Source organism: Colias croceus, chromosome 3 (genome assembly GCF_905220415.1).
Source record: "Colias croceus chromosome 3, ilColCroc2.1".
NCBI lineage: Eukaryota > Metazoa > Arthropoda > Insecta > Lepidoptera > Pieridae > Colias > Colias croceus.
Window position 1 is genome coordinate 5,700,344 of NC_059539.1, and position 21,769 is coordinate 5,722,112.

A 21,769-nucleotide genomic window follows, 5' to 3' on the forward strand; every position below is an offset into this window, starting at 1 on the left:
CAATATCTGAGTATATTATAATCTAACCCATACAATATTTTCTATTTCAGAAAAATAGCTTTAACGATTATTTTAACTAGGGCAGGATTAGACCTAGACCCAGTTGCAATGAAAAAGTATTTCTTTACTGTTATAAAACTAGCTCTAGTGCCATGGACATTCGAATGCTGTCTATGTGCTGTTATGGCCAACCTTTTGCTCGGATTACCGTGGGATTGGGGTAAGTTTGGAATTATGTCAAAATACGGCTAAATTATTCATAAAATTAAAATAAATTATAATTAAATATTTTCTCTTTATAGCATTTCTACTTGGCTCAATAATAGCAGCTGTGTCACCAGCTGTAATCGTGCCTTGTCTATTCCGCCTTAGAGGTAAAGGGTATGGAGTGTCCAAAGGGATCCCCACACTTGTGTTGGCTGTATCCGGCGTAGACGATGCTGCCAGCGTTGCCGTATTTGGAATTGTATCATCTATTATGTTTTCAAGTTCATCAATAACCATGAATATAATACAGGTAAAAAAACGAACTCATAAAATTTAATGTTATCTTTATAGCGCTTAGAAAATTTATAATTCAAATACACGATTTAACATGTCCACTGTGCACCGGATGTTCATAAGTTATTCACACGTATAAGGTTTAGTTGGATAAAATTTTCCAATAAATTTATAATGTGACCATGATCACGACCGCGACGGCGAACTCGAAAGCGTCTAAGGCATGGTCAAATACTGTGAACTAGATTTTATGCTATAATTTGCTTTTTTACAGCAATTATAAAAATTGGTATGAGCTATAATTATAATATCATAATAATTTATACATGAGTAATCACATTCAGCTCGTCGACTTTGTTTATATAAAGAAGATAAAACATTTTATTTGGATATTCTCGGAATTGAATGACAAGTAATTATTATAAAATCTATATATAATATAAAAATCAAAGGTGACTGATATAGTGATCTATCAACGCACAGCCCAAACCCCTGGACGTACCTAACGGGCTGAAATTTGGCATGCAGGTAGATGTTAGGACGTAGACATCCGCTAAGAAAGAATTTCCCGAAATTCTTGTGGGAACGGGGAAAAACGGGGATGCACGTACAAAGTCGTGGGCGGAAGCTAGTTACAAATAAACAACGTATATCTATATACTTAGTTACTTGCAGTTTTCCTATTTATTAAATTGATTTGTATTTAAATTAAATGTTCTTGTTAAAAATTATCTCATAATTATAGATCCGTCTTTTTTCAAGACCTCTTCGTATAAGTTGACAATTTTTTATTACTGTTTTCATTTGGATCTTTTAGTATGAAAATTATAATACGAAGACTCTTTACTAAGATAAAAATTATATAAATTTGTTTTCTAACAAAATTAACTTATTTAAACTCAGTCCAGAGAATTATGCAAATTTATTTTATTTTATGATTATGATGGTGTCTACTAAAGGGAACATTACAATTTACAGGGTCCGCTCAGTGTTATTGGGGGAATAGCTTTTGGTGTATTTTGTGGCTACCTCGTGAAGTATTTCCCGGAACGAAATGATGCCTTTTTAGTACCTCTAAGAGTACTCCTTTTACTTACTGGTGGTCTTATGTCAGTCTTGGGGTCAGAAGAAATCGGCTGGGGAGGCGGTGGTACGTAAATTTATTTTAATAATTGATAATTATAAATTTCCACATCTTTTTTAAATACAGTATTTATAATAAACACGTGATATTTCTTCACACAAAAGTATTGAAATCAGTTTCCTCTTTGCTTACTAAGTAGTCGTAAAAATTGTTTGGACTCAATACATACGCTGCGCTGATTGTTTTCCACGCTAAGCAGATTGGCTTTCACTCAAACAATACCTTGTTATAAGAATAGTAACAGAGCTGCAATAAAACAGAGAGAAAACAAGCGAAATAAAATAATCACATTATATATATTGAATGAATAAACAATGTTACTAAAATTTACTAAAATTATTTATTACGTAGAATTACCTAATAAATAAGTAGTACGCGTGAAAAAGCTAATTTGTCCATGTTTGTTTTCAGGACCTTTGGCTGTGATAGCGTTTGCCTATGTTGCTGGTAAAAATTGGGTAGAACAGGGCTGGGAACTAGAAGATAATCCTGTTGCTACCGCTTTTGAAATCTTCTGGATGTTCTTCGAACCCATGTTGTTCTCTGTGACTGGTGCACAGATTGTGGTAAGAGCATAAATGTATAAGATGTTACGTTAGGTACATATTAAAGGTGCATTTATTTCAATGAAATTTATTTCAAAGTACACAATTTCTATATTTATTTAAATTTAATATTTATAATAAAAATAATTATCAAATATCGATATCTAATTACCTATTCTATTTTTAAATTTCATTTCTTTTGCAAAAAATACCTTTCTTCCCATATTGAACATATTATTTCTTTTTCAGATTTCCGAATTGCCGCCACACCTGGTTATGGTGGGATGCGGAATTCTCATGACTTGTGTAGTTCTAAGAGCTATTGTCACTAGCGTCAGTGCGGTGAGGAGCAACCTCAACATGAAGGAGAAAATATTTGTCGGTTTGGCTTGGATGGCGAAGGCTACAGTTCAGGTAAGGATTAACATTAATTATCTATAACTCGTAACGAATTAAATAAGTTGTATCAAATTGTTGTATATGTATATGTGAAAATATAAAAAAAGGTTTATATAATCAATTATATAAAAAGTTACAAAAACATTAATTAATGATAACGTTTGTGTACGTTATATTTTTGTGGTTGACTTAATTTTAAGTCAAATGAAATATTTCCATATTCATACATTAATTAAAATGTTGTTAATTGTATTCCAGGCTGCTCTAGCGCCTGTAGCCTTAGATGAAGTTCGAAAAATGGCAGGAGAAGACGGACCTTCAGCAGAATTAATTAATTACGCTGAAACAGTGATCACGGTTTGCATCATGTCCATCGTTATAACAGCCCCACTCGGAGCTATTGTCATCACAATAACGGGACCGCGGCTCCTCTCTAAAACCACGAAGCCACCAGTTTTGGAAGGTAAGAAATATTTTCATAATTACTCAAATGATTCATATACATAAATGGCTAAAAAGCACGAGGATACCAAAATAAAACATTGTTTTATTGTTATGATACATTTATTTCAAATAGGTACATAAGTTTATCTAGTGTGAATAGGAAAACTGTGACGGAAGATTTTTTCTTGGATCATAGTATGAGGATGTATTATGCCTTGCATATTGATTAGCTGGGCCCGAACCAGTAGCAGTGTAAGATGGATACTGGTTATTATTATAAGAAGAAGGGTTAAGATACTGATTGTGATTATAATTGTTATTGTTAGTGTTAGTTTGGGGCGGATGATAACCATTTAGCACCAGACCTTCGATTGGATTATAATTCAGATTGGATGATTGAGGATACATGTTATTTCCATTTTGTTGTCCCGATGGATAGTTTTGATTATTGTTGTAATTATATCCATGTGGTGGGTTAGGATAGGTAGGTTGGAAATTTTGATTATTTTGGTTTGGGGGAATATTATTTATGCCATGCTGATACGAAGTATTAGAAACGTTGTTTAAGCGATACGTGGAGTTGGTAAATACATTGTTCCTATTTGTATTCGGTTGAACACCATTGAAATTTGATAATCCTTGATATGAATTATTACGCTGATTATTATTAAATGGATAACTTCTATAAGTAGTATTTTGTGGTGGTCTTATAGAATTATAATTATTATTGAACTGTGTACTCGGAGTTACAGTAGCAAAGCTGGAATAGTTTAAACTTGGGTTATATTGCGGTCTGTTTGTATTAAAATTATAACCAGAATTGAATGTAGAATTAGTTGTATGGATATTTGAGTAAGGATTGTTCACCTTAACTGGACCACCAGGACCAGGAGCATGAGGATGGTTATTACTGTAATTATATGGTACCTGATTATTAATAGGAGGAATTTGATACGGTGGTCTCGAGCTAACTGGGTTATATCCCGGATATGCGGGAGTTGGATTCCATTGCTGACTGTGAGCATTATTATAAGGCATATTATTTGACGATAAATTTGGATACAAGGGTTGGTACACACCATTTCTTGATGTATTATTAATGCCTAAATTGTATGAGGGCTGCGAATAATTTTGTTGGGCATAAAACGAACTGCTGTATCCATTGTACGGTGATCTGGTGTTCGATGCGTTCGTCGAAATATATGGATTAGACGAATAAGCCGTGTTGATTTGCCTCTTGCTTCTTGTTAAGTTTTCGTCGCCCGTCTCGATTCCAACTGTATATCCATTATTTATCCTTTTCTTATCTTTAGGTACAATATTAAAACTTGCATCATTGGCTAAAATAGTTTTAACTAACAATGAGGGGTGCTCATTTTCGTTCTCCAGGCCATTCTCCGTGAAACTCACTATACTTTTACTGTAAACATATTCTATACTCAGAAAAATGATTAAACAAATAGGAGTATAAAAATAATTCACTGATCTTATTGGTCGCATTTTGAAGACTGACTGTTTTTTGTAGTGCGATAATAGTAGGAATTCTTATCAAATACTCTTTGACCTTCAAGTATCTGGAAACATAATGAGAATGTATTTATTATTAATATGTTAACTTTGTTATTTTACCATATTACGAGTTATAAGAAAGGCACAGTAAACAGTCTATAAAAAAATGTCTAGGTTCGAATATTTTATTTTTCAGAAACTGTTGTCTCATTGTTACATTCCAGTAGATAGATATATTATGTAGTTCTATTTTTCACTTCAACAGCTAGACTAGATATCTACATAAAAGTATATACAGGACAGTACGAACTACTAGGTAATCATTTAAAATACCCTTTTGTAAATAAGCCAATATTCCAAATAGATCCCACTACTCATTTTCCGAAGCTGATCAAACAAAAATATTTTGCTTTTAAACTTCTTTGAACATCAATTTAAATAAATATTTGTTTACAGGCTGGCGGCGCTCACACAGGCCATCTATTCGCGATATATCGATCATCGATGAAGAGGAGATAGCGGAACGAGACGCAGAATTGAGTGCAGAAATACATAATTCACCTCCCAGTAGTCCAGACCCCACGACCAAGGCTCCCAACGCCTACAGCACGCCGAACCCCATTACTGTTCAACCCAACCACCGAACGTAATTCTAACATTCCTTGATATCCTTTTACCGTCCACCACTATATGTTTCAAAAAGCTCTTGGCATGTTCTTGAAATAATGCCCTGGTTGAGATTTTATTATATTTGCACAAGTAGTCTTAAGTATGTGTAAGATATTTTATTAACCAGACAATAAATCGAAGAAATCTTAAAGATTACACGTCCAACGAACGAAATTTAAACAATATACATATTCTTAAAGTAATTATGGAAAGGTACCTAAATATCACATTGAAATTTTATACTGTAAGAAATTGTTTCATGAATTTCCATTACACATAATATATATTCAATTATGTTATTACTATGGTTAATTAAATTAAATTTTTCGTAATATACAATATTAAACATTGTGATAAAATTTACTATAAGTGAATGGGAATGTCGCTTCGAAAAACTGTTATAAATATTTGTTCGCCTACAAGTTTAAGTTTAAGTAGCAGGAGGGAGGTTCTTGTTTAATAAATTATTTATACTTTTGTAGATATGTTTAGTGCTTAGTTTAAAATCAGTATTTTATGACCATTTACTCTTAAGTGAAACAAATTGTGTTATATTTAAACTTAAACTTACTTTGTTTTTAATTGTTGTCTAATATCTACTTAATTTAAAATTCCGCTCTTAAATTTATTTTCTCGAAAGTATTATAATATGTGGCGAAGGAAATGAATAATATGTTTTTTTCCTATCTACATAAAAATACTTCCTGTATGTTTTATATTATGTATAACTATAATGAACCTACAATTTCAAAATTAATATTTAATATCACGAGATGTGATTTTCAATATGTGACTTAATGAATTATGAAATATTATTTTACCTATATTGTTTTAAGTCAAATTCTTTTAATGATGAAAAAAATATAAAAGATTGAAACCTAAACTATTTTGGTTGTTTTATTTATGTACATAGTAGGATATAAATTAGCAATAAAACTGTAATAAATATTTTCATGGCATGCTATTAAAACATAGTGATTATTATATTTAAAAGACTTTCCAAGACTTTTTTTAATACTTTTTCATTCAAATATTCATTCGATCACCGAACATTGAGCACCATCAGCTTGCGATTTTCTCCACGTATATATAACTTTTATATTTATTGTATTCTGTTAATCCTCAATAAATAATAAAACTGGGCAAGTGAGAGTTGGCAGTAGGACTCGCTAGTAGGACTAGGACTCCAAATTCCGAACAAATGGCTGTTTTTTTATGATGTGAACTTTAAAATTATCAAGCTTACCTATCTGTGTTATAATATGACGTTGCTTTTTACAAAACTCTTTAATCCTTTATTATTATAATCCATTTAATTTAATTTTATTACTATCAATACGAATTCAATTCAGATAAGAGTAGAAGAAAAAAAATTCAATGGTTCACTATTCTCAGATCGCAGAAAAAAGGTCTAAATGGTCGAGACTTGGCCAGCGCAGTGCAAAATTTTCTTAAATTTATCTAGGTACTGTGATAATTATTGGAACTCTGAAAATTTCCTTCATAACATTTTTAACCGACTTCAAAAAAAGAAGGAGGTACACCGATTACTCTGAGGTTTCTGAACTGATTTACGTGATTCTTTTTTTGTTCGATGCGGGATGGTGTCGAATTGGTCCCATAAAAATTTTATTCGGATAGGCCCAGTAGTTATTATTTTATGAGCATTTTTGTCTGTATTTGTAATTGTTGCAAGTAACTTTGATTCACTTCCCGGTAACCGTTTGAGTTTTGGTCTAAATAATATGTACTAATTAATAATATCAAATCTATTTTATTTTTTACTTCTGCGTTTTTTGAAGTCGGTTGTTTTTAACGCAGTTATTTTTATCATTCTAATTTCTAACTATCACTGGTGCTAACTACCATATCTAATATTTTTTCCGTAGTGATATTATGTATAATAATTTTCGGAGCCCAGAGTGTTATGAACAACGTTAGTATAAGGTACCTACTATAAACTACATTGATTGAAAAACAATAGGTACAATAACTTTAATTCTACTCACAGAGTTAGTTTGTGTTCCTGAAAAATCAATCATGCAAACATTTATTCTTATTACTTTGATAGGCAACTTAATATTAATTAAGAGGTCTTGTAAATTATAAAGATATATTTTGTCGGTTTCAAACAGTCAATGACAGTAAATATAAACCTACCTCAAGCAAATGGTTCGTTTAATTGATCTCTCTTCGAATTGCCATGTTTTTACGAGTAATATAAAGCATTATGCCCTCAATCTTCGCCCATCATATTTTATATAAATTATTCTTTAAGAATATTACCAATGTTTACGTAATCCACTTAAAACAGACGGGAACTCGGCCCATATTGTAAACACATGCAATGTAAACAATTCTTGAATATTTGATTGTAGCAAAACTGATTACAATAATGAAACATAAAATAGATAATGCAAATATATACGTTATATAAAAAATTAAAAAACGAAAGAATTCCATTGATAATAAATTTATTTTAATGTTTATATCATAGTTTTACACTTTATATATAGGTAGCATATAGATACGCTTTACAATGTATTTAGAAAATTACATTTCATACACCGTAAATAGGTACTCTTCAATAATGGTGATTTGTTCCTGATATTTTGTATAGTTTAAATACTTCGGGAAAATAAAAAAATAGTACATTATTATCTGTTGAGCTTATCCTGAAAATGTGCAAATGACCAAGAACTATTTTGCGTACCTATTCATAAATTTTGTAGGTATGCCGCGTTGAATAGATACAGTACCGTAAATAATATTTATCTACAATCACAGTCAAATATCCTAATAGATAAAAAAACAAGCTCCAAATTAAGCTGCGCTAAAAAAGTAGTAAATACAACAGGCTAATTTTATCTACACATTTTTTTTTTTGCGAAATTTGTTAATTCGTCAACTCTTGATGTTTTTATAACATTATCTGAAAATGTACATACTAAAATGGAAATATTGTGCAAATCTTTAAATTTGCAACTTGTTAAGTTCTTTTCATAACCTATTTCTAGGGTTTTATAGCAAAAGAACACTTCTAAAACTATAGGTTCTCTTATGTAACTTAACTCTATGTGTCATTTTTTAAATATTTGACTTAAAATAAGTACGTATAAACGTTTAATATTTAGTTGATATTATATTAAACAAAATCATTTCATTAATATAAGGAGCGACAAAATAAAAACTACACATAACAACATATTCAAATCAAAGTACATCAAACTTATTTAATCCATCAAAAAATACAGTAAATTATTGATATCATACACACGATGTCGCAGTAAAATTATATCAATTACAAACATCTATCGTACGTGGAACTACATAACTAAAAATGACTAGAACCATAACCTAAATTGTATGGAACAACGCTTTATCCACAGTAAAATTGGTTATTAATTACATATGTTACTTGATCCGATTGAGATTAACAAATCGGATTTTTCTATATTTAAAGAGTCATTAGGCACTTTTTGTACACTTTTGTCTCGCTGAGTCATTGCCTGATCAAATAATAACATTACAAACATAAAGAATTCGGCATCATGGAGTCCGATCTATTCGTTAATTAACGAAACATAAATTGCAATTTCCTGCACATGAATTAAAATACCTGCTATATTTATAATAAATTCTATATTTGGATGGAGATTCATTTCAGAACCACAAGTATTATTCTAATCGGAAACTAACAAGTACTTTATTTTTATTTTTATGTGTCTTAATAACAAGGCTTTTATTTTTAAGCGAAAAATCCTCTCCATTTATAGATGACAAATGTCGGTCATAAAAATCTTATATAATGTGAAGCAAGATTTTAACGGTCAATGGTCATAATGCTAATAAAAATTTAATGAATGTGTTATATTATACTCAAGTATTTTTAGACATTTAAAACTTATTAAAAAAAGATTTTAAACGTGATTTATAAAATATATTATTAATCATGGCAAGCTGTCCCTTTGACCTCGCTACCTATAAGTGTCGAACACACAACGTCGGATTAAATACCGAAAATATTAAAAGCTTTTAATTTCTGAATTTGAATGGACTTTAATAACGTCATGAAAACGGTGGTAGATACAAAACTGACTAGTTTTTGGTTACACATGAGTTGTTATAAGCAATTACAAAAACTAAGTAAACTGTAACAATAATACCTAAGTAATAGCTTAATATGATGCGATTTTAATTTTAATTATTAAACATTCGTACATCTCATATTGTACATAAAATTTAATCGGTCCATAGCATAATATTTACTTTATTCTATTTAATACTCTGCGGTGCACTTATCCTAAGGTTAGCACGTTCGTCGGAACTTATTGTCCTTGAGAGGAAGGTGGATGATGTTCGTCCCGAAGATGAAGTGGCATTTTTCTGAGCGTCTGGTTTCTCCAATCCTGTTCATATTAGTTCAAGTTAGTCAACATTCAATAAAACCAATCGATGCCATTATGATAGTAAAATTTAATTTTATAAAAACTATTAATCACTCTGATATTTAGTATCTAGTATAATATGATTATTACGCACAAATGTACCTCTTATTGGTATAATCTATTGCGAAAGACCCTTTTCACACGGACGTTATTAGTAATTTGTTAAAATATAAATATATAAGCCATCAATCACACCGATAACGTTAGTATATAGATTAGCGCATTATCACAAAACATTGTTATGAAAAAATTGTAACCAATTATTGCTATCTTGAGTGCTTTAAGTGCTAATGGGCGTATAAAATTCGTTATATCTTGCAAATGCGTAGAGGAAAAGATCTAAAAATATCTAATAACATCAAAAGTCAGCAAATTAAAAACAAAGCTACGCCAAATGTAGCGTTAACAAAATGACTACGACAAATGTAGTGTTAAGGGTTAACTGAATTAAATACAACATCTAAAAACATCAACATGTACTTGTATTTATCGGAGTCCGTGAAAAACCTGTAAAAGATGAGGTAACACACTTTTATTGTGAAAAATTCGATTTGTTTGCAAACCAGTTAAAAATACTTTTGGTTTAAAAATATCAGTTTTAATTTATTTTTACGTATCAGCTTCAAGGACTAATGCACCGCTTGTTTTATTTGTAGATAGATGTCTAAATATTTACCTAGCACAAACAGATTTTTTTTTAAGATTTCCTTGTGAATACAAGGAAAATATAAAATAATTTTTTCTTTTACAGTTACATAATTCTTTAATTAATAGCGTTTTAATGTCTTAATGGTAACTCAATAATGAAAAAACGAAAAAGCTCTTACCTAATCGTTTTCTTATGACGTAGTACAGCTTCGGTTTAACCACAAGTATTAAGAAAATAAACACTCCTTGCAATTGGTTTATGAGATCTACGATGTTCCAAAGCCACTGGGGATCAGACACAATCGTGGAGAGCAACTCGGACACCCACCCCGCTCCCATTACAACCCACAGCTTTCCGGTCAAAATGTACCTAAAATTGTAACACATTTTTATTTCACTGGAACTCACTGAAAGTCATTCTTTATAACTGTAATGAATTTAAGGAGGAAGCATTTAATTAACTTTTCACAATTGAATTGACCTCGAATGCAATTTAATGCAATAATTATTGCACGACCTCTGTAAGCCACAACCTAATGTTTTAGTCCCATAAAGCTACATAATCTATAACAAACTATAAGTAATGCAGTTTATTTGATACTAGGTTTCCGCCCGCGGCTTCGCCCACGCAGTCAAAGAAAAACCCGCATAGTTCCCGTTCTCGTGGGATTTCCGGGATTGCGTCATTTTCCCGGGATAAAAAGTAGCCTATGTCCTTTCTCGGGTATCAAAATATATGTAAGTATACCAAATTTCATGAAAATTGGTTCAGTAGTTTAGGCGTGATTGAGTAACAGACAGACAGACAGGCAGATTTACTTTCGCATTTATAATATTAGTATGGATTAAGCATACCGAAATATGTGATTGATTTTCCATTAAAGCCAACGAAGGAGTAGTACTCTACATAAACAAATAAACGCCGTTTCCGAACCCGGAACTGGCATATATATAAAGTACTACATTGTATACAAAAGTGCGAAGATGCTCCACATTCATGTCGCAAAACACAAATACACACCAATACTTTAAGTACGCTCTAGTAAACAAACGCCCCAATACGAGGAAAACTCAAATCGTTACATGCTTCACTCCCACGACTGATGGGTATATTTAAAGACTCGCTGATAAATCTCTACGAAAAATAATCGCTGTTATAGTAGGCATGTGTGATGTGTACGTACTTAGCTCTGTCTATACGGAATCGTTTCTTTGCTCGTTCCCCAACTGATCCTGCTTGTAGGCGATGAACTTCCGACTTCACTTTGGCGCAGTATCGAGCCGTCAGCATCCAGAGGATGAAGTTTGTACATGTCACAATGCCCATAGGTACGACGAAGAAGATATAGTGAGGCCAGTCCGTCTCCGTATTTTGAACTATAAGAATTAATTCAATTTTTCATTGAAATAGGTACTCAATATTAAAATAGTACAGCAGTAGCACCCACATAACAAACATAACATAATTTACACAACTCTTCCTGAAAACGGGTAAGCTTTTCCGACCGGATGATTCACAATTCATTCAAAAAATTTAATCTCGTACATTGAAGATTCCGCGAGGAATGATTTACTGAACACTGAACAGTTTATTACTTTTACAGTTACTTTATTAATAGCCGACAAGAAAGCCGACAACTATATTTCAATTGTATTACCAATTTGCATAAACGATGGTATAACTTATTTTAATCAAAACCATTACGATACAATGATAACAAAGCTGAAAAAATAATAGATTAAATCAAAAATAATAAAGTTAAATGTAATATTAATGTATAATGAAAGCTTTTCTTTCATGAGTCTTGCTCAAAAGTTTTTCTATGAAATTTGTTGAGGTTTTATTGTTTTTTTTTATGAATTTGAAGAAATTTTTATTCTTTATATACTAGCTAGATAGATATAAAAGCGAATCATTATATCCTGCAAATGTATTGTTATTGTAATACATAGACATAGATATTACCTACGCAAGAAAAGTTGAGAGCTCAACTACTTACCAGCGCCAAACCAACAGGCCCCACTCCCAATATTAGCGTCCAGATAGATCGACACAGGATATCTGTCCAGCAGAAACATGGTCAATGTAAGAAGAACTGTGATTCCCCATGCATACAAAGAGTACCAGATAAACCGGCGTCGCTCTGACGCTGATTTGCGCAACGGTTTCACTGTTCGGACACTCCTGCAACAAACAAACGTTATATTTACTTACGCCTACGTAGTTTTCCTCATAAGCACATATTTCAAACTTTTGAAGCAATTGAATACAGCACTTATTAAGATATCAAGTTACGAGTATGTATTATCAAAATAGCCTGTATTTACAATGCTAAGTTACAGTTCATATATACACGATAATTTATTTAAAAAAAGAACTGCCAGTCACGCTTATAATTAACTTCACACCTATAATTATTGGTATTCTGCCGTCATTAGAATAGTTAGGTAAAATATTGTAATAGGTATTGTATGATAAACTCGGTACCTTTTCCAAAAAAAATAATTAATTCTCTGTATTTAAATTGTAATGTCACTGTGTTACGTACATGTTACGTATAGATATGTAGAGTCAAATACAATTTGCTTAAAGCACCTTAAAGCTTGTTCATATAGTAATATGGGTATATTATGTTTTGCTATAACGAATTCGCAGTAGGCGTACACTTCAATCTAATGTTACAAAGTTGAAATAATACCTACAGTAGTACCTTATAAGTTATACGATAATATGAAAAATTACCAGTAAATTCACTTACTACTAGTGTAAAATCTCGATCGATTCGATCTAAAAGCTCCTTCATTTTTTCAATGTCAGTTGATAAATTGCAAATATCCTGTTATGTTTATAAATTAGCGATTATCTTAGAATTTGTTAGAGATTCTTGAAATCATAACATTGTGTTATTAATGAATCATAATATCTATTTTGACAGCGCGTATGGTTCTCGCCTCACGTAGACTGTTTAACTTTGGTTTTGTTCTTTTTAGTTATAATAACTATTAACGATCTTTTTACACAAAAATCCTAGTCATTCGTTTATACAGACTTCCTGAAAATAGCAATATTTAGGTAAACAATAACAAAAGATCAGTTCACCTAAGAAAAGCTATAGATCATATAGAAATTCGTGTTCCCGGGTTTGTATCAAACGCGACCCCTTTACGCTGATGCTAATGGTGCAGCTGTTTCTAATTCGATAGACAATAAAGTATACTATTTGGATTTGCTGATTTACAATGTGTTCAGATGTAAATAAACTACATATATGCTCGTATATGAACACTCCGCGAAATGCGAATGTTGTTATATGCAACTTAATATGAATCACTCTACATTAAATACATTAGGTTAGGTTAGGTTAGGTTAGGTTAGGTTAGGTTGTCCGATTTGAAAAATTCTTTCGGTGTTAGATAGCTTATTTATCGAGGAAGGCTATAGGGTAAATATCATCACGCTACGACCAACAGGAGTGGAGCCACGGGGGTGAAACCGCGCGGAGCAACTAGTTAAGTATAAAATTATTTACGCTATTATATTCACATGTTTTAGGTTATATTAGTTTAATTAAAATAAAGACTTTGGTGCATGAATTAATTAATACTGATAGGATCGAAATATATTGGCATGAGTTGGCATGTCATGTATTTAATGCCACACAGCGGGCGATTAAACGCTAATAAACTTTTACTTAGCTGGCTGCGGTCACACTGATTGAGTCACCGATAACAAAAGCCCTAATAATATAATAGCAAATATAAGATACTAAATATCAGTATCTATAATTTTTGGTTTTAGGTAAACAATGTGCATTCTACTTGATTTAGGTCAACGTACATGTAATAATAATAATGGCCGGTCCTTATTAATAAAGCCCGGTTAATCAAGTTGACCGTTACATATACAATATACATACATGGAATATAAAACTAAAATTAATCGTATCAATTTATAGTGTGTTAATAAGTAATACAGGAATTATGATACTATTACAGAGTTTTATATATCCGATTCGTCGACTTTTCAGCCTACACAAAGTACCCACTATTAAGCTCCCCACAGACATTGAAGCTAGTTAATTACGGCCCCGCCTTTCATGACGCGTAATAAAAGAACATTTTGTGTCCTGTTAAATGTTATTAACATCAATCATGTATTGGGCTGTATTAAGTTATTGGCAGATCCTGTAACGATGGATAATAATTATTAATTATAGCTGCTTCTGATTGTTTGTAGTACCTAATAGACTTATATTTTAGGGTTTAAAACCTTTAAAAAATTATGTTCTAAGGTATGTATTTCCACTAACCCAAAATCTCCCTTATAGTTCGTGCACTTCATTTAGGATTTAAAAAGTCAAAACACAAATGCTTTCAAATCTATTTTTAATACCCAATATCCTTACAGTCTGTATATTCTTAAATTACATAAGTAGTACTCTCTATTCATAAATAAAATAACTCTAATACCTAAGGCAATAATAGGAGTACCTACCCTACGGCTTACATAATTAACATGTGTCATCCACACCCCTCAATATGGAAAATAAATGTTTATTAAATGGAACTGATTAGTTGGCATAGCCTAATTCTATCATAATTATTTTTGGTCACACAAATTAAATTTTAAATAGGATCATTATCTTAAGGATCGTTAATACAATTTTGATTACTTGAACACCACTTGTAAGTTAAAGTTAAACAATCATAAAATTCTTACCTATATTGATTTTTTTATTTTTCCGTTTGACATTATTCCTTCAAAATTAAGGTTGAATTTGAAATAATACCGAGCCTTATACTGAACGGTGTTTGATCTAAAAGTTTAACATTTTCTGCATTTGTGAAGAATCATACATAATTAGCAAAAGAAATGGTATGAAGAAAATAAGTAAATCGGATTTTCCGTTATCTCTAACGTTATATTAAGATATGTTTTGTATTTAAACAGTAGTTGATGTTAATTTTTAGATTCAATAAATCATCATTTATTGAATTTAAATCAGTATACCAGTTAGTTATCAGTTTTGATCTTACCCAAATGTCCACCAGATGTCGAAGCACATGACGTTAAGCCAAGCAAACGCTGCCACAAAGCCGAAGTAAATTCCATACCCTGAACAAACAATAAATATACTTTGACATACATCTTTTCTCATATTTTAACTCGCACTGATCGACACACGGTCAAACAATATACATTTGCTCTTAAATAATAATCTTTGTACCAAGTTAACATTGTTATCTTTTCCCATTTGCTCATAGCCATTTATATTCTTAAATAAATAAATATCTATCCGTTTTAATATGTTGATATATTTGAGCACATGCAAATCTTGAGGTATTACTCATATACCAAATACGTTTTTTGGAACATGTTTTTCCTATTTAATTTATTTACTGATAGTTATAGCATGTACACGTTACATGACGCAAGAGGATCAATTCTTCTTCTTCCTCATTTAAAATATTTCGAAGCGTAAATATTTGCTACGTATTTAAATTGTCTGGGAACGCTATTTAAAGATTAATTTTGAGCTTACTACAATTTATAAGAGTTGAAATGAAATCTCTAAACTTCGTAACTAAAGAAAATCCTGGGCCTTATTAATCGACTTGTCTTTATCAGATTACATTCTTAATACTTCTCTTCAATCTTCATGAACCAACAACAAATAGTTTCAATACTTAAGTATACAAAATAACAGGATACAAATTTTATAATCCTTCTATTTAACCTTCTATTTAATCCTTTTATTTAATGGTAAAAAATAAGCATTTTTCGGGAATGTTAAAAGTATACTCACCAAGGAAAGTGCAAAGGTGGAAGTTCGCAACCGCGCTGTGTTGTACCCGAGCGAGGCAAGAGAACGCTAACAGCATCATGCTAACATGGCAGATCAGGTTTCGGCCATTGAGGTTCCTCAGCTCGGGCAAAGCACAGTACACTATGAGAGTCAGTCCCAGGCACACGCTCGATATCGTAATAATCTGCACAATACATATTCTGTTGTATAAATTTAATACATGGTGTACACTATTTGAATAACCACTAATCGCCCCGGTCGCGGTGTGTCGCCATAGTGTAGAATACATTTCTAAATTACCATTTAATAGAAGCAAAAGTTTTTATGATGTCATAAAATAAGAATAAAATAAATAGATAACTCTTATCATACACGATTAAGTGTATTGAACAATGCAAAATAAATAGTCTGAGCGTGAAAGTATTAAGTTTATTATTAGACTAATCTTGTATTATTTTTATATAAATGTCATTGAATCCATAAAAGATTAAAAATATATTAATTTGATAAGTATCATATAAGTATCCATTCAAGTATGTAAAAATGTGAATTGAACAAAGAATTTAGTACTTGTGTATATCTACTTAGACACACAATGTCCACAGCCCGTCAGAAGGATTCTTTGACTGACTTATCATATTCTGTAAAACTAACTATTTATCATAATGCATCGGATTAAGAACATGACGGACAGTCTTCACTTCAGCTGATAACGTTTGACATTTTCGTTGCGAAACACGCTATCTTACGAACGCTGAACCTTGCTGAAAAACTTGGCTCTTGTTTTAGGAGCGTATAGTTATACTTTAAGAGACTTATCCATGTTGCCGGTGTTTTTATTTTCCCAAAAAAATATGACTCTCCATTAATAGCTAAATCCCTATCTCACATTCACTGTTGTCGGATGAAGGAAACATTGTGTTCTGCTGACTTATTGAAAAGCTCTTAGCATAAAAGCACAGTTGACAGTTGTGATAAAAGCTTTGAGCTGTGAGCATAAACCCAGGTCATACGGCTATGTACCATAACTTGAACTAATATAAAGTGCATCTATTTGTCTCCTATTTAATGTAATGCTGTCACAAGCTACAGCAATACATTATAGTTATAGTACCTGTTATAGAAGAATGACTGATTATAAATTCAATTGTAATATTTTTTTTTATTGTACTTAACCGAATTGTAACGGCACTAATGGCCAGACTAAATATATTATAATATTTATTGACACAAGAACATAGATTATTATCTGTGTATATCACTGACGTCAACAATAATTAATTGGTGAATATAAACAGATTTGCAATATTATTTACCTTATGCATTGACTGCAAAGTGCAAACCTATTCCTAAGTATATTTTGTATAAAATATAAATACTTAGATATCATTATTTTATACCCAATCATTATTTTCATTGAGTAATAAAATACCCGATACCGAGTCATCTTTTCTACGATAACAAAACTATGACACATAATTATTCTATCTAAAATCTTTAGAGGAATTAAATAAACGTTGTAATACAGATGTTATCGATGATCATATTTCTTTAAATTTATTTGCAATCCGGATCTAACGAAACTCTCTTAAGATTGGTAGTAAGATTACAACAGACCTATCGAATGATACATTGGTAGTAGATAGTACCTACATAGATACCCTTCGTCTGATCCATCGCAATAAGAAGATGAACTAACGAAATGTATTATTATTATTTGCACAAGATGTTAGGGGAAAAACCAATTACCTAAATCAAATTCGTTTTTATGGCATCATATTCTTATCCGATTTGTTTGTAATCACTTTTGTATGTAAATAAAAGATAAAAAATCTTACCACAGAGGAAATGCGATAATCTTTTCTTTGACTTTGGTCAGGCGCTGGTTGAAAACAAAGAACGGCAGTGATGGTGACGTCATTTGTCGGGCAATCCCGACGATCGAACATTTCAAGGCAATAAGTATTTGTTAGAATCCATCCAGATTCCAGGTGTGCGTCCGGCCGGAGTCGATGTTGATCTTGAGGTATAGACGTGTCCAGACCGAACCTTCCAGTAGGGCAAGTCAGGCCAATGCGGATACCCATGACATCTAAATCGTACATTAACAGTTGATACAAACTTTTATATAGAAGCATGCATTGTGTTATTATTATCTTATCTAAGCAAGTAGCCCACCTGAGTAACTATAAATTTACTCCTAGAGCTCTATTTTCAAAACTCGAAAATATTAAATACGTATAAAGTAAATATAAAATTGAGTAGGTACTCAGAGTGTTTATTTCATATGCACCATAACACTTGCAGTTAGCTGATCCGGCAATCATTATTCTGCCGTACACTTATCACTTAGGGATATAATAAACTGTTAAACATATCATATTTCATAAAAATCGGTCAAGTCATTTCCGAGGAGTGTCCTCATTTTCTTGATATAAAATCTTGTATCGTTATGTAGTATGTTAAGATATTATAAATACTAATAAAAATACAAATGATATATAGTTAAATCAGTAGAGACGTTGTTTGTCCGCTGTGGACTCCTAAACTAATGAGTCGATTTTAATAAAATTTAACACATTGTGCATAATTTTATCTAACTTGAAAGATGGGGTACCTAGTCTTATAGAAGGGTTATATTGTTGTGTCTGTATATGATCATTGTACCTATTCAAAAACATTGTTTTTATTTAAATTTCATTTAATATCAAGCGGAAGTATGTTATTATAATATCATAAATTTTAAATACATATAACATAAATAGGTAATGAATAAACGCATCAGGCCAGTGAAAAAAAAGACGGATAAAACACTTGTCGTTTTTAGATAGGAATTGACGGATTAATCTATACTAATACATATTATAAATGCGAAAGTAACTCTGTCTGTCTGTCTGTCTGTTACTCAATCACGCCTAAACTACTGAACCAATTTGCATGAAATTTGGTATAGAGATATTTTGATACCCGAGAAAGGACATAGGCTACTTTTTATTGCGAAATATGTACCACGGGCGAAGCCGGGGCGAACCGCTAGTATTTTATATATATAGTTTTATATAAATTATATACTTTTAGCGAAATTTCTCAGTTTAAATATATAGAAGAATGGTATTTCTTATGAAGACATTAGTAAGTACCTACCTATATTATTATAAATCTCCTAAATGAAACACAGATACATATACAAATGTGATCAAAACTGGTTTAAATTTTGAATGTAGTGATATTTGAAACACGGGAAATACCCATATGAAAATGCAGCACAATATTTAGATTGTTGATCAAATTCATGTGTATGCAATATTACGCAAATCTTTATTCATACATTCAAAAGCATAGAAACTCATCGCACCGAACTTATGTAGGAAAATACAGGACACTCGAAAAGAAGATGTTGTCCTGAACGGGATTTGAAAAATCTAAATCATAATCCTTAACATGGTAATCTTAATTTTGTTTCGCGAAAAATGTTACCCTTCCTTCTTAATCTATACAAATATTATAAAGAGGAAAGGTTTGATTTTTTGTTTGTTTGTTTGTATGAATTGAATAGGCTCCGAAACTACTTGGCAGATTTGAAAAATTCTTTCACTGTTGGAAAGCTACATCATTTCTGAGTGACATAGGCTATATTTCATTTTCAAAAAAAATAGGCATCCTTACTAAAATTACGATAACGTAATCCAAGGTGTGAAAAAAATATCAAAAAACTACCTTACATCGCGTGCGCTGCGAAAACTGTTGATGATAGAACAAAATGATATACTACATTTTTTTAGAACACACCATTGTCTACAAAAAATCAGCGGCAGCATATCTCTAACTATTACAGTCATGTCACAATAAGCGTTTTTTTATTGAAAAAAAGAAATTAAAATACCACCGCTACAAAAAGCTCTTTATTTGTACCTTGGTATTAACCCTTATCAAAATAAATGATGTATTATTTAATATTATATTTTATTTTAATAGCCATAAATATTACACTGTTTTTAGCTTTGTTGATTCTACACGTTGGGAAATGTAATACTTATAATAAATGCGAAAGTTTGTGAGGATGGATGTACCTACTCACTCTTTCACGCAAATACTACTGAAGATTACATTGAAATTTAGTATACATATATAGAGGGTAACTTGGATAAACATATATGTATATCCCGGAAATCCCACAGGAACGGGAACTATGCGGGTTTTTTTAAACGCGGGCGAAGCCGCGGGCGGAATGCTAGTTGTGTTATAAAATATTTTATGAACAAATAAAAAGTAAGCTACTTACCAAATAAATCATGATAATTACTTCGTAGAGGATCCGTGTAAGTAGAAATATTAAATAGGGTACTATCATCCTGATCTGGAACACATTCGCTTATGAAACTTCCACATCTGAGAACTCTGAAATGATGTCCTTGTGGACAGCATTTTCTTAAACAATAGGCTCCAAAGTCTTTACAATCTTGAGAACACGTTTGAGCTACCAACCCCTTGCCATTATATTGTCGATCCACGCACCATTCTCCTGACAAGAATGTTCTTTCTTCTTTGTCACTCTTATTAACTACTAATAGGCTACTATTCATAACGGTCATTGAAAATAAGTTTTCTGTTAGCTCCAAAGCATATTCATCGAATTTGCAACGTATTCCATATCCTACTTCATAAATATAATTCACTTCACTTATATTTAAATCTTTAAAAAGCGAGTCGTCCTCATAATTTTCGAAACTCTCCCTACATACGTGATATTCTGTATCGAACTGTTGTCCAATAGGGCAGCACTTTCTCAGTTGATTCAGTTTTAATGTAGATCGAGTAATATTAGCATCTTCGCTTTTATTACAACTTAATTCTATTGTCTTAGGAATGTTTTCTACAAAACTACCATTTACTATCTCAATAACGAGTCTATCATAACATGTATTCTCTGAGGAATAAAGCTCCGTTTCAGGATTACTTATTGTCCTAGCTGCAAAACTTTCGCAATCACTAGGCATACCATACTGCACCTCGACACCATTATTCATGAAAAGCGGAGAAATAGAGACGTTATATTTTTCTTTTGCGTAGGCCAGTTCCACACACTCATAATATTCGAGCATTGTTAAATTTTGCTCCGTAATTTTTTTAAGAATTTGATTTCTGTCACAACATTTTCGGAAATGATCACTGTTATCACTATCGCTATTTATCCAAACTGTTGCACTGATATCCACACACATAAAAATGAGGAGCCACATTTTGATAAGTTTCTTTCGAGAGCTTTATCGTCAATATAATAATATGTAAAAAATTATAACAGGTGTTGGACGTCGATCGTCATGGAATGCATTGTTTATTGTATAAGCCGCGTGAAGTGGTCTGCCGGCAGTGACTGAGTGCTGCCAATTGCCCACGCCGCGGCGGCTTCGCTCACTGCTATTCGCCTTAGCGTTTCGCAGCTCACTGGAGGCTGTTATGCCCTTGAAACTGTTAACGCGATTTTCCGCGATCTCACTGTGTTACTGAAATGTGGGTTTCGTTCACACTAATGTTCCGTTTTCACAATACATGTGTCTAAAAAATCCATCGCGTAGCGCACGTAGGTGAGTAAAATTCCCGCGTCACTGGTATCATGTAAATAAAGTAGTGAACTAAATAACAAATAATACGATA

At 31.8% G+C, this 21,769-nt stretch overlaps 2 protein-coding genes across 8 annotated transcripts in view; one reads left to right on the forward strand and one right to left on the reverse strand.

Moving 5' to 3' along the window:
• LOC123706022 (sodium/hydrogen exchanger 9B2-like) overlaps positions 1–6,097 on the forward strand; it is a 32,668-nt gene extending 26,571 nt beyond the window's left edge. For all 6 annotated transcript variants that reach the window (XM_045655142.1, XM_045655143.1, XM_045655145.1 and 3 more), the window contains 7 exons: positions 51–220; positions 303–517; positions 1,480–1,651; positions 2,057–2,211; positions 2,440–2,604; positions 2,848–3,052; positions 4,999–6,097. In XM_045655142.1, coding sequence (XP_045511098.1) covers positions 51–220; positions 303–517; positions 1,480–1,651; positions 2,057–2,211; positions 2,440–2,604; positions 2,848–3,052; positions 4,999–5,192 — 1,276 coding nt within the window. In that variant the 3' untranslated portion in view covers positions 5,193–6,097. The remainder of the gene's footprint in view (positions 1–50; positions 221–302; positions 518–1,479; positions 1,652–2,056; positions 2,212–2,439; positions 2,605–2,847; positions 3,053–4,998) is intronic.
• A 1,571-nt stretch (positions 6,098–7,668) lies between these two features.
• Positions 7,669–21,652, reverse strand: LOC123706288 (probable G-protein coupled receptor Mth-like 6). Of its 2 annotated transcripts, XM_045655482.1 has the most exons (9): positions 20,397–21,652; positions 17,953–18,206; positions 16,115–16,298; positions 15,345–15,423; positions 12,308–12,492; positions 11,492–11,684; positions 10,487–10,677; positions 10,140–10,166; positions 7,669–9,620 (listed from the first exon to the last, which is right to left on the reverse strand). In XM_045655482.1, the coding sequence occupies exons 1-9, from the start codon at positions 21,352–21,354 to the stop codon at positions 9,487–9,489; spliced, it is 2,205 nt and encodes a 734-aa protein (XP_045511438.1). In that variant the 5' UTR covers positions 21,355–21,652; the 3' UTR covers positions 7,669–9,486. The 2 variants fall into 2 exon arrangements, with proteins under 2 accessions (XP_045511438.1, XP_045511439.1); XM_045655483.1 differs by lacking the exon at positions 10,140–10,166 and having other exon boundaries at positions 20,397–21,651.
• Between the last annotated feature and the right edge of the window lie 117 nt (positions 21,653–21,769).

What these genes read in the sequence shown, in the direction of transcription:
- LOC123706288 (XM_045655482.1), bottom strand. Translation starts at nt 21,354, where the DNA reads ATGTGGCTCCTCATTTTTATGTGTGTGGATATCAGTGCAACAGTTTGG. An exon ending in GACATCTGGTGGACATTTGG is followed by an intron (nt 12,493 to 15,344) that starts GTAAGATCAAAA and finishes TGTTTGTTGCAG; the next exon opens with GAGTGTCCGAACAGTGAAAC. An exon ending in ACGGACTCCGATAAATACAA is followed by an intron (nt 9,621 to 10,139) that starts GTACATGTTGAT and finishes TAATATGAACAG; the next exon opens with GATTGGAGAAACCAGACGCT.